The sequence below is a fragment of the Antennarius striatus genome, chromosome 19 (assembly GCF_040054535.1).
Source record: "Antennarius striatus isolate MH-2024 chromosome 19, ASM4005453v1, whole genome shotgun sequence".
Taxonomy (NCBI): Eukaryota; Metazoa; Chordata; class Actinopteri; order Lophiiformes; family Antennariidae; genus Antennarius; species Antennarius striatus.
The window spans coordinates 2,087,488-2,099,827 of NC_090794.1; the positions used below are offsets into that span (position 1 = coordinate 2,087,488).

The window sequence follows — 12,340 nt, forward strand, 5'->3', positions numbered from 1 at the left end:
GTAAGATGATGGATGTTTAAAGCTGCCGGAGTATTTTGTAGATTATAAATGTTCAAGCAGTTTTCTTGCGTACCTTAAAGTGTGTGTGGCATTTCCTCTCTGCAGCCAAGTGTAGAGTTTCATGCTGCCAGCAGTGCTTAGGTTGGAGATGTTGGAGTGATTTAAAACGATCCGCTCCGGTTGCCTTCCGTCCAAACTGCTTCACACAAACTAAAATAAAAAAAAACAACTATTTCAATTATGTTCAGCATGAATAATAGATGAAAATGTGCTTAAAATTAATGTTAGATCATCGATTTAACAGCTAATCAATACGGATGCATTATTAAATTACCCTCACTGTATTTACAACAGGGTTTTATCCAGTTTACCAACATGTCAATTTAACTCTTATTTCATGTGCTTGAATGTTTTTATGATGATTTTTTGCATTTTTTTTCTATGAATACTTTATTTTCTCTATATGAAAAGTTTTTATAAGCTGCTGTTTATAATTTGGAGTCGGTCTGATCTTTTTAATGTGTATATTTTGCGGATTTGTTCTTTTTTGAAGGTTTGTGCTTTGCTTGAATATTTGGGGGTATGGCCATCGGGTGGATCCAGGGATGCTGAAATCCGATTGGCCCCTGAAGTTCACCTGTCCAGCCTCACCTGTGATAATAATGATGCATTTAGATAGGATGGGACTTGAAACAAGAAATAATTCATGTTTTTTTACTTCATCTCCATCCAGTTTGTTCCCAGTTAATTTCTGCCTCACATGGCAACAACATCATGAATGTATGGAAGGAGTTTCAGTAACATACCCAGAAGGAATGAAGTGTCTCTAAATCTGATTCAAATTTCATGTCAATAATGTTGGTTAGAATTAAGAATTCCGATGTAACTTGAACACCACAGCTGGTGTCTGGATTTGCAGCATCATAACAGATCAACAGAGAACTGGAGATGCTTGTTTGTGCAAAGTTTTTTTTAAATTTTGATATTGCAAACATATAATAATAATAATAATAATAAGCAATGGTTTTCCAATGAACTTAACATCCATGAATTATTTTCTCTCCTTGCAGCCTGAAGGCTTTGGCTTGGGATGCATTCCTGCAGCTGATGCATCAGCAGATTGAAACGTGGTTTTATGGTGTCCTGCAGAGCTCCACACTAAAACACGATAATAAATGTCCTACATTAACCATCAGCGTCATGTCGTTCATTCAGAACCGTCCCTCCCGCCCCTCCCCGCTCCCTGTAACGGAACAAACTGCCTCCGCTCCGCCGTCCCGCCTCCAGCTCCTCTCGTCCCGTCCGAGCGGCTGCAGGAGCCGCACTCGTCCCTGCGCAGACCCGCCTGTAGGTGCGCCTCTGTTTGAGGTGTTTGCGACAATGTGAGAACTAAAACATCCCGGATTAAAAAGTTGTTTCATGGAAAGAAAGGCTCTAAGTGCAGGTAGGTGTCGGCATCTTCATCCGGTTCTTACAGAAACTAGAATTACTGAAAGGATTTTGGGGGGGAGGAAATGTGACACATCCGTGCGTAAATATCAAAAAGAGTGATGTTATGCGCCAGAATCCAATATTTATGTCCCATAATGCTAGAAATGATATTCTGGTTCGGGTTCAACTTGTTGCCCCTGCTTACCTCCGGGCTGCGTCCCGTTCAGGGTCTCTGGAATCCGGTTCTGGTGGTGATCCTGGGCTCCAGCCCTCAAACAAGTGACAGCACCTCACGCTTCTTCCAGCCAGAGCCATTTCCTGTGTCTCTATTGATTTTTTTTCCCTTCAGAGGACTAATGTGTTCTGCAAACAGTGCAGTCAAATCTCTTGATAAACATCTCTCCACATAAATGTACCACTTACAAGCTTCACTGGGGGGCCAGGGGTGCAGCTAGAAGCCGTTTGCTGGTGTCCAAACCCCGGGAGGATTCATGTTTGGGTTGATGATGATAGTTGAGGAGTGTTCAGAGGGTTTAAATACTACTGGTGGTTTTATTTTGGTGCTAATATAAATCTTATGCAAACTAGATTTGTTTGACATGTAGGGGAAAAAATCTGAGGTTTCAATAAAGTCAAAACATGACATTAAATTTGTGACAAAGCAAATTGACACGATGCTACACACTCCTTAATTTGAAGTTGGTAAAACTTTTCTGATATTTAATCTCTAATATGCAAATTAAAATCATAATTTTTTTTCTGTTAATCTGACTTTTTGTCCCCACAATATTTCAAATTTACTCACCAAATCATTTGAAATGCTTGAAGTAAGAACTTGATGTTCTTTCCTCTGTAGTAATATTGTGGCATGCAGAAGAATCCATATCTGTAGTAATAATATAAATAATCTTATAATCCCTGTCGATTACTTTTTTAAAAACTTTTTTTTTAATTAATTACTCTTTTAAAATGTGTTAAATTAAATATTTAATATATCTGTGCAGTTTTACCTTTGCTGGTGGGACTGCAGAATTATAATATTCAGCTAAATATGGGAAAAGTCTGGGACACACCATTGAATGGAATGTCTCTGTCTGCAGGACAATGGGGTATGGGCAAATCCTCCATCGGCGGGGGGCCGAGGACAACCAGGTCCACCTCAATGTGGGGGGTGTCCAACACAAAGTGGATCCCGACACGCTGCTCCGCTTCCCCCACACCCGCCTGGCCCGTCTGCTGCGCTGCCAGAGCGAGGCGGCCATCCTGGAGCTGTGTGACGACTACAGCCCGGCGGACAGGGAGTACTACTTCGACAGGAATCCCCGCGTCTTCCTTTGCGTGCTCAACTTCTACCGCACGGGGCGAATACACATGATGGAGGAGCTGTGCGTCTTCTACTTCAGCCAGGAGATCGAGTACTGGGGCATCCAGGAGCTCCACTTGAGCCCCTGTTGCACCAACTGGTACCACGAGAGGAAGGAGTGCGTCCAGGACTGCGACTGGGACCTCAGGAGCGACGACCAGCAGCAGCTGAGCTTCGACTCTTCCTTCGAGGAGCTCTCCGCCCTCGATAAAGATCTGGCCAAGTTCAAGGGCGCCTGGTGTGCGGAAGTGCGGAGCTACGTTTGGCTCCGGTTGGAGGATCCGGGCCACTCGAGAGGCTCTAAGATCATTGCTGTGGCTTCCCTCAGCTTGGTCCTGACCTCCATCGTCGCCATGTGCATCCACAGCATGCCCGAGTTCCAACGAGTGGACGACAATGAGAGACCCATAGAGGACCCCATCCTCACCGTCCTGGAGGAGATCTGCATCGCCTGCTTCTCCGCCGAGTTCATCATCCGGTTGATCGTCGCGCCGTCCCGCAAGAAGTTCCTGGGAAACCCCTTGAACATCATCGACGTCGCTTCGATTTTGCCCTTTTACGCCACTCTAGCTCTTGAAACGGCCGACAAGGAGAGCACGGAGGAGAGCGAGGACTTGGAAAACGTAGGCAAGGTGGTGCAGGTCCTGCGACTCATGAGGGTTTTCCGAATCCTCAAGCTGGCCCGCCACTCCATCGGGCTTCAGGCGCTGGGCGCTACCGTCCGCCACAGCTACCAGGAGGTGGGTCTGCTCCTCCTCTTCCTCTCGGTGGGGATCTCCATCTTTTCGGCCCTCATCTACTTTGCGGAAAAGGAAGAGAAGTCCACGGATTTGGGGACCATCCCTTCGGGCTGGTGGTGGGCAACGATCACCATGACCACAGTCGGATACGGAGACACTTGCCCGGAGACTCTGGCAGGGAAGATCGTGGCCACATTGTGCATCATCTGTGGACTGTTAGTGGTGGCTCTGCCCATTACCATCATCTTTAACAAGTTCTCAAAGTACTATCAAAGAAATAAAGCCATGGAGGGTCAGTGCATCGTCAAGCCTGAAAGGAAAGACCCCGAACTCCCTTATTACAGCATCAGGGACCTTTTCACAGACGGTCTTTACCCCTTTATTGGAACGTTCACCTTTAGAACCAATGAGAGCAGCGTAGGGGACGACACGGATGCTTCCAGTCTCCAGGATATAGAGGTGTACGATAACGACACATGTGAACACGAGGCAGCCAAATGAGATTACTGCCATTTCCCCCTTCCTTTACGACCGCAAGTAAATGTGAGCCTCACAGGGCAGAGCGTTCCATCACCAACCCCAAGACTCCCAGCGCCGTCTACCTCCGGCAATTTGGCAGAGAAATACATTGGATGTGAAATCTTTCTTTTTTTCTCTACAGGGGAAGAGCTTGTGAAATATATAGCACTTTACCAGCGCTGTGTATTTCCAGGAAATCAAAGGGGAATGGTCTGAACCTTGCTCAGAGGTTTTGAAAGCCCATTTTCTGCTTGAGAAAACTGCAATGATGCATGTTGGAGGCCATAATGTTAATGTTTCTCAGAGTAATGCCCTATATCGATTGGTCCACTCGCTTGGAAGTTCAGGCCCAGGAAAGGAAAGTCCAGAGAAACCACAGTTCTGCTTCACGTGTAAAATTTGTACCATAGATCTTCCTAGTTGACTGACGTTGCACCGTCTGCATGAACGACAGAGTAAAGGTCTTCTTGGCATGCTGGGTGATCCCTCAGTCGTAACTCGTAATAAAACTGAAACGAACAAAACGTGCCTCTTTGTGTGTAATTTACGTCCGTAGATCCACAATAACGCAAAGCAACACTTCCTGGTTGAGCTAATGTATTTTCATTGTTGGGGACAAGGACAGAAACCATAGACAGAACTTTCCTTATTGTGTTGTGTTTCTATTGATTTCCTGTCGGCTGTTATCACCTCCGGCTGGATAAGCCGTCGTCCTATTTGAGATCTTTTCATGATGTGGGTCTCTGAGGCGTTGACAGGAGGTATGTCGTCTCCGAGAGACACTAAATGTCACTTCCATATTTCATCGGTCGCAGAAAATCTCAAATTGTCGAATGATTTTGATCAAATTATCTTTATATCTGCTCCTAAACGTAGGTAAAAGACAAAATGCATCCAAACCCTAACAGATTAGCCATTACTGTCTCATCATTTGTTAAAAGTACTAAATGAGTTTCGATTCCCGGTCTTCCCGCATCACATAGCCTATTAGCATATTGCTAAATCCACGTTATGTTTTTTTTGGCCTTGTCAGCTGCCATTTATTGGAATGAGGCAAGCTTTGATTCTCAATCAATAGTGCACTTGAATAGTCTCCAAGTTGGACTAGAATAAAATGCCACCATGAGTTTTACTTCAAGCCAAATAAATGGAAGCAAGAGAGGCGATTCGTTTGAGGCGTTGCAGGATGATTGGCAGTTAAGTGTAAAAGGAAGTTAATTTCGCCATAAAATGATTTATAAAGCGTGACTGATTGATTGATTCCCATCCTCCTTACAGGATTGACTGATTTGGCTAAAGCTGTGAAAACTGCTTCTACATCTTCCGTACAAAAAAAAAAAAAAACTACCGGTGGGATTTTGGGACAGTTTTAATCTCTATAATCTGAAGTCTTTTGAGCAGTAATGTCTGTATTTTTGTTCCGGAATCCATCACGGATGAAAACCATCTTTTCTTCCCGCCTCATGGCTTTGGCCGTGGCTCCTGCTGAGGGAGGGAAATGTCAATATTCTGTTGGGAAAAAAATCAATCTCAGCATTGATTTTGTGCCATGGTTTGTAATGCCTGTGAGCTTCTCTCACCTGAGTGATTGTTTGAGGGTGGTGGCAAATAGTTCTCACTGTAGTCACAGTTACAGATTGGATTGAGCTGAAACAACCCAACAAGTAAGGATCCTTCATTATTGCCTCTCCGACCTGAGGGCATGAGCTGTGATTGGTCAAAACCGAATCAATATGAACTTGAACCCACTTGGGAAAAACCCACAGATGTGGGTGTCTTGATGTCTATTGCATTATCAGAGTGTTTGCAAAATTCTTTTGGAATTTTCCCGCCTTTTTTTAAGCGGAACTCTCCACGTTAGCCGCTAAGCTAAAAGTAGACTCACTTGAAATGAGTGTGTGCATGAGATCTGCAGGAAGATATCACATGTATGTAGATTTTTGTCACTTTTTTCATTGTATTTTATCTTCTTTGTTGTTTCTGCACACATTTTTTAATGTCTTAAAGGTATAAATTTGGCTTTAGCATCAAGTCACGTCCTGATTTTCCCCATTTCACCCTCAAACGGGACATGACTGACTTCGGTCGGGGTGTAAGTGTTTATATAAAAGGGAAGAAATCCATTTACCTGTAAAGGTCACGGCAAGTAAATGTCACCATTGTGTAAATGAAATGGAGAGTTGTTCCGCCTCGGGGTTTCTTTAACTTTAAACCAAACATCAAACCTCCCCTGACATTGAGGCCGACGCGAAGTCACTGCCGGATCAGATGAAGTCTTCACTCGAGCTGATTGGATGCAGCGGAGCGTTAAACCGCTGAGATAAAAAATGTCACAGAAAGATCGAGTACTTGTCAGAAACAATTTGCTTTCTTGAGTTGGAAGTAAATACGAATTAAAGCAAAAATAAAAATGAAACTGCTTTACGGTCGACGTCTATATTTGTCAGGAGAGCAGTGGCCGGTTTTCACGATTGATTCCCTTGTTTTCACTCAGGAGGATAAAATTCCATAATGCTTTAAATGTCTAAATATGGTCCCTGTTTTGCGGAGTCATCGCCCGTTCCGGCTCCCGTTTCGGAAAACGGTCGGATCGCTTTGAGTCGGCCATTATCAGCCGCCGTGTGGTTTCAGCTCAGGGTCAGATCCAACAAAGACACCACTCTGTTTATATTTGGACCCTGTCTTTCCCCCTCATGCAGGGTTATTATAGCATTACTAGATGGACGTTGTTATTGCGCACGTCCATAATCATTTATTACTTTGACATGAGGCGAGTTTTTAGGCCATAAATCTGCCGTAACTCTATAAACAAGGCTTTTTATGCAGGATGCTTTACGCTGTCGTTGACCTGCGACCTGCTGAGTTGTCTTCATTTCAGATGCAAATGTTTCAAAGGAAACTTGATCTTTTGAGTTTAATGTTTGAAAAAGTAACACAAAGTCCAAGGATTGGTGTGTTTAAGGACTTTTTAAATTAAAAAAAAGGATTTCATGGTGAAATTTCTCAAATCCTTCCAAATCTTTTAGATGTTTTTACCGTCCCACAAAACTCCTTCAGTAGTTTCTGTGAAATATCCCCAAAAAAATGGGTTATAAACAAATTCCAATGAACCCAACCCCCAAAAAATGATGTGCTTTTTCACTTGTTTCACAAAAACAACCATGCAGGACCAGAATCACCTTTATTTCACCTCGGGCTCTGCAGTGGGACGTGCTTCATTATTACCCTCCATTACAGTTTCTGAAAACCCTGAAGCAATTAAGAAGCAGCGATAAGAGGTAATCTATCGTCCCCTGTGTCGCCGGCTGTGCCCCCCCCAGAAGACAATTCAGGCCTCGAATGTAACCCGACCTCTGTCGTCTGCCCTCGACCCGCCATCGGTTCACGGTGGCGGCGGCTCCTCGGGGAATTCGCCTCCGCAGAGGAGTCGTTTCCCGTTCATTTGGACACCTGAGGTCACAACCTGATTGGTGTTTTAATGTTACACGTTAATATATCAGCATTTTACTTTGACAAGCTCGTGATGTCAAATTAAATTAAAAGGCTAATAATGCACATTTTCCTAATTAATGTAATGTTGATTTTAATCTGCAGCATCTCTCTATGCAGATAATAAATCCTGACCCTAGAATCCCGACCTCAGCTTTGATCAAACCTGCTGGATCTCATCTGGATGAGTCATTCCAGTCATGCCGCGGAGAGCCAATCAGGATGCAGAGCTCTGCCCCCTGGCCCAGTCAGCAGATAGATGCATGAGTTTTTAATGACCAAAAGCATCCATGCATCCATTAAAGCCATCAGCTGGAAGTTACATCAGGGAGGTCTTCCTGCAACCCCGTCTGCTCATCAGATGGAAACTGCTTGTGTAATGCTTGTACTGCATAATTGTGTCCACTCAGCCTTTCAGAACGTCAATAAATGTCTGTAATTAAAAATCAATGGAAATGAGCAGCTTTATTAAACTCTGCTTTGGCTCCGGTTTAGTTTCTTTCATGGCAACGCGCCCTAATCCGTCTCTGATTGGATGTTCGATTTATGGTCGTCTTGAGTGTTAGTCTTTTCTGCAGCGTTTCTGAAAGCGACTCTTCCTCTAAGATACAAGATGGAGGAGATCATCCATCTTTTAAAGGTAGTATCAATGGTGCTGTCATTGTGACCAACGGCATTAATCTTTGCAGAATAAACGGGACAGACTAGAACAACGGTGATGGCAGACTGAGAGAAGACTCCAAGAAACGCCTCAAACAGTCTATTTCATGCTAGACTTTGACCTCTGGTGGTCTTCTTCCTCTTCTTTGCAGATTGGCTTAACAAAGTAAGACTTCCTGGTCTCTTTCCTCCTACCAGGTATCAAAATCTCCGTATTGGTTACAAGCAGCGTCGCTTTGCGACGTCGATTTAACACTTATAGGGTAATTGACTTTTGCCGTCTTGTGGGATAGGGAGCACTTAACAGAAAACCCCCGAGGGGCATTAATCAAGGGACAACTAGCTGTTGTGTTGCCCAACCTTTTTGTGATGCAGTGATTGCTTTGATTGATCTGTGAGGTTTACTTTCTCCTTTAATGATCAGAACTGGAAGTCAGAGGATTGCCTCTAGGATTGGGTTGGGTTACCGCCTCAAGAGATTGAGACTAAGAGTCTTGGGTTTTTTTGTTCACAAGTGGCGGGAAAGAGTCAACCTATGCTCACCGTTGGTCATGAACTTTTGGGAGTGATCAGAGGAGTAAAATAATGGCTACAAGCAGTAGAAGTGTAGGCCTTCGTAGGATGGCCAAGCCTAGGAGTTTGAAAAGAGTCTTGCTCCTTCCTGTCCAAAGGAATTGTTTTCAAGTAAACCCAGAGCTCGCCGTGGAGATTTTGTGTTAATATTGTGTTACGTAACGTGTTTCCACCAATACTAATAGTCTTGGCGGCTGAGGCGAATGAGCGTTTACGTAGGGATCCAGATATGGGTGCTGTTTGAGTCGTAACTCTGTGAGTAATGAACAGCGACAGTTTGTTTACCTGCAGATGTAAACCGAACAATCCTGTCTGATTATATGGACGCTGCAGAGGACAGCCCACGGCTTCCCGTCTAGTTATTACCATCAGGACACTTGATTTAGACTCCAAAGCACCAGAGAAGATGTTCCTATCTGCGAAATGCAGAATAATGACTGAAAGATTTACAGCAACTGCAAGCAAATGCGGTAAAAATCATGAAATAAACCAGGAGTGCGATGAGATGTTGGATTGTCAGTATATCACTGCTGTCATATTTCTGTGATTTTATTTGCTTTATTGATTTTTGTGTGCCAAGAAAAGTTGTAAATTCTAAATAAGTTGTTTTTTTCCTCCAAACCTTGAGATAAAGTGAGAATTATTGTTTATTATAACAAAGTGAGATGACAAACATCCAAAACAGGAAGTTTTAATCTGATAATTTACATCCCCAAAAAATTACGTGGACCTAAAAGTTTGAATAATAATTAAACTTCTTCTAGACACTTTGGGTAAAGTGCTCTTTGCGTTTTTCTTATTTTTGCAATACCAAAGTTGGCCACTAGGGGAAAATTCAAAGCTAAGCTAATCATCTAAGTTAATCAGACACAACTCATACATTAAGAAGTGTGTAATAATGATTTAAGGAACCTTTTCGCTCCATGAAGGCTAAAAATAACGTCTCTAAAACGTTTTTTTAGGCTCTCGTCTAATTTTTATTCCTTTTTAACCACATGATGAAACTCATAAATAACGGCGCTCAGATTGAGGTAAACCCCCCTATGAGGCGGCGCCGGTCCGAGGCGATCCAGTTGTGCGTGCAGGTCGTTCACTAATGGACCTCTGGCTGCACGCCTGGATCGATGACGGGTCGGTAATAGTGAGGAAGTCCCGATTTCAACAAATCAGGACGCAGCCTTTGCTTTACGCCCTTGCTGACATCGGCTGGCGCTTCATCACGCCCGGCTGAACGAGGGCCGCTAAATCACGCCGGAGGAGCAGGTAAACGCAGGTTGGACAGAGACAACAGTGAATCACAGAGATAACTCAGACCCTTGGCGAACACTACATCACACACCCCTCCCCTCGGAGAGGCGAAGGCTGCATGTTGATGACTTTATGACGAATGACTGATTCGGGTTCCAACGGATCTGATGATGGATCACGGGGAGATGAAACGGCACGCCGGCCAAGATAAACTGTCGGCTCAGGGGTTCGAAAGAAGAAGCCAGAAACATGCTGATGTAGCTAATGTATATGAAGAGTGAGGTCATTTCTGGGGGGGGGGGGTTGGTTAGAGATGATTCACCACCTGTAGTCGGATCAACGGCGTTCCCTTCTGAAAGATTAAACATGAGGAATGGCGTTTTCCCAAAAGTTGCGAAAAAGGAACATTGATTTCATAAATCAAACAAAACCAGCCGAGTAATTTCTTTCGGATGCGACACAATGCGAGAGGGAAATTTATGAATTGCAAATTAGCTTTAGAGACATGCTAAAAGGTCAAACCTTTAAGCAAACGTCTTTGTGTGTTCTGTTTCTAGTGGGGCGACCTTGATTAATGGCAGCATCAGCAGAACTTCTTTGTTCAAGCAGCGAGTCGGTGAGGAATGACCCGGCCAACAAGGTCCTGTTATCTCATGGGAAGATTGGCAGGAGTCAGGAAACGGAGAGCACTCGCTGTGAGTGGGTGGATTTGGCAGACATCGGCCGTCGTCTCCTTCACCCCCAGGGGATTCCACGTTTTTGCCGCGTCGCTCCACAAAGTTGCTGATTCGTAACAAAGGAAGACTTTTATGACCCAAAAGGTGACTTTATTCAGGAAAAGGACAGAACAAGATTAGATTCTGTTGCACCTGTTAGCTCTGTTAGCTTAGCACAGTTGCAGATAATGTAATTATGAAGCTAAGGCAAGCGGGTGGAGAAACAGCTAGCCTAGTTTTGTGCAGAAAGGGCTACGTTTTCTTGACATGTTCTCAAACATTTTAGATTTTTCTCGCATTAAATAAAGAAGCCTTAACATCCGAATGAGTTTATTGCGCCATGTCTGGACAGAACCTCTGCTAGCATGCTAATCTAGGCGCTAACCTCAAGAATAGAATTTTCTGATTTTATTCTATACAACAAAGCGGATAAGTCATTCTCTTAACGTTATATTTGTATTTCTTTCAGCTGAAAGTGGATCTGAAACAGGAATTCCTTGGATTTCGGACCCGCTGACGAGGCGCTAACTCTCCTAGCGCCGCAGCTAACGGCAGGCTAGCTCAACGGCAGGGTCACGCCGCGCTCTGTTAGATTAAACAGCGACATAAATCTCAAAAAACATGTTCGTCTCCAGGGACACATACGTCTCAGGCATATTGCACAGGAGACAAATGGACTGGGGCGGTGGGGTGGGGGGGGGGGTTTATTTGCATAACCATGAGAGCGTAATGCTGCTGACGCCAGCTAAAACACCCACACTGATTTAATTCCTTCACACCAGGAAGAGGGATCACGTGACCTGCAATTCCAGAGAGAGGCGTCGCAGGTCGCGGGGTCACACCCGAAGATTACGTCCCTCAAGGCCGCTGACTGGTGGTGGTTTTGCTGTTACTCAGCCGCCGCCGCCGCCGTCATGAAAATGAAACGATTTGTGTTCGGCGGGGAGGAGGTAAGCCGGAGGGATTCCAAAAAGTTCAAAAACGCTTAAAAGATGCTAAATGTGGCTAAAGGCGTAAAGAAAACTCAACATCCATCCAGTTCAACATCTTTTAATTCACTCTCTTGTTTTTTTACTGCGTCAAACGGAGGAGGGACATGAAGAGCGGGAGATTGGCTCACGTGTTGGAGCTCGGTTTTATTACATGGATGACATTGACCTGCAGCCCCCCGCCTCACGTCCAGGATATGATTGAAGTCTCACACCAAGTGGCTCAAACATAAATCCTTTTTAATGGATCAGATGCAGAGCTCTGCTGGAGGAGACCCGTGGATCTTCATGGACCTTCGCTCAGGGAGGTTCTAACACAACCGTTTGTACATGTACATGAATAAATAGGAGAATGACGATGCTGCATGATGCACTGATGGTTTCCCACTTTATCCACAGAAGAAGACTCGGGAGGAGGAGTCTAATCTGCAGGAGCCATTGGGGGTGGGGGTCACTGAACGCTGTCAATCCGTCGGTGCAGAGAGAGACAGGATGAGTTTGTTCTTCATGACCTCGTGGTGGGAGGATCTGCATCTCCTGAGGTCGACGGGTTCGTCTTCACTTCACTGAGCACACTCCTTCAGTTCATGTCACCGCTGATCAATACCGTAT

The 12,340-nt window shown here is 44.5% G+C and overlaps 1 protein-coding gene across 1 annotated transcript; it reads left to right on the forward strand.

Annotated features, from left to right (window-relative positions):
• The first annotated feature begins 1,306 nt into the window (after positions 1 to 1,306).
• Positions 1,307 to 4,567, forward strand: LOC137613554 (potassium voltage-gated channel subfamily S member 3-like). Its single transcript, XM_068342872.1, has 2 exons — positions 1,307 to 1,444; positions 2,532 to 4,567. Exon 2 carries the CDS (start codon positions 2,536 to 2,538, stop codon positions 4,033 to 4,035), a length of 1,500 nt encoding a protein of 499 aa, XP_068198973.1. The 5' UTR covers positions 1,307 to 1,444; positions 2,532 to 2,535; the 3' UTR covers positions 4,036 to 4,567.
• The last annotated feature ends 7,773 nt before the right edge of the window (positions 4,568 to 12,340 follow it).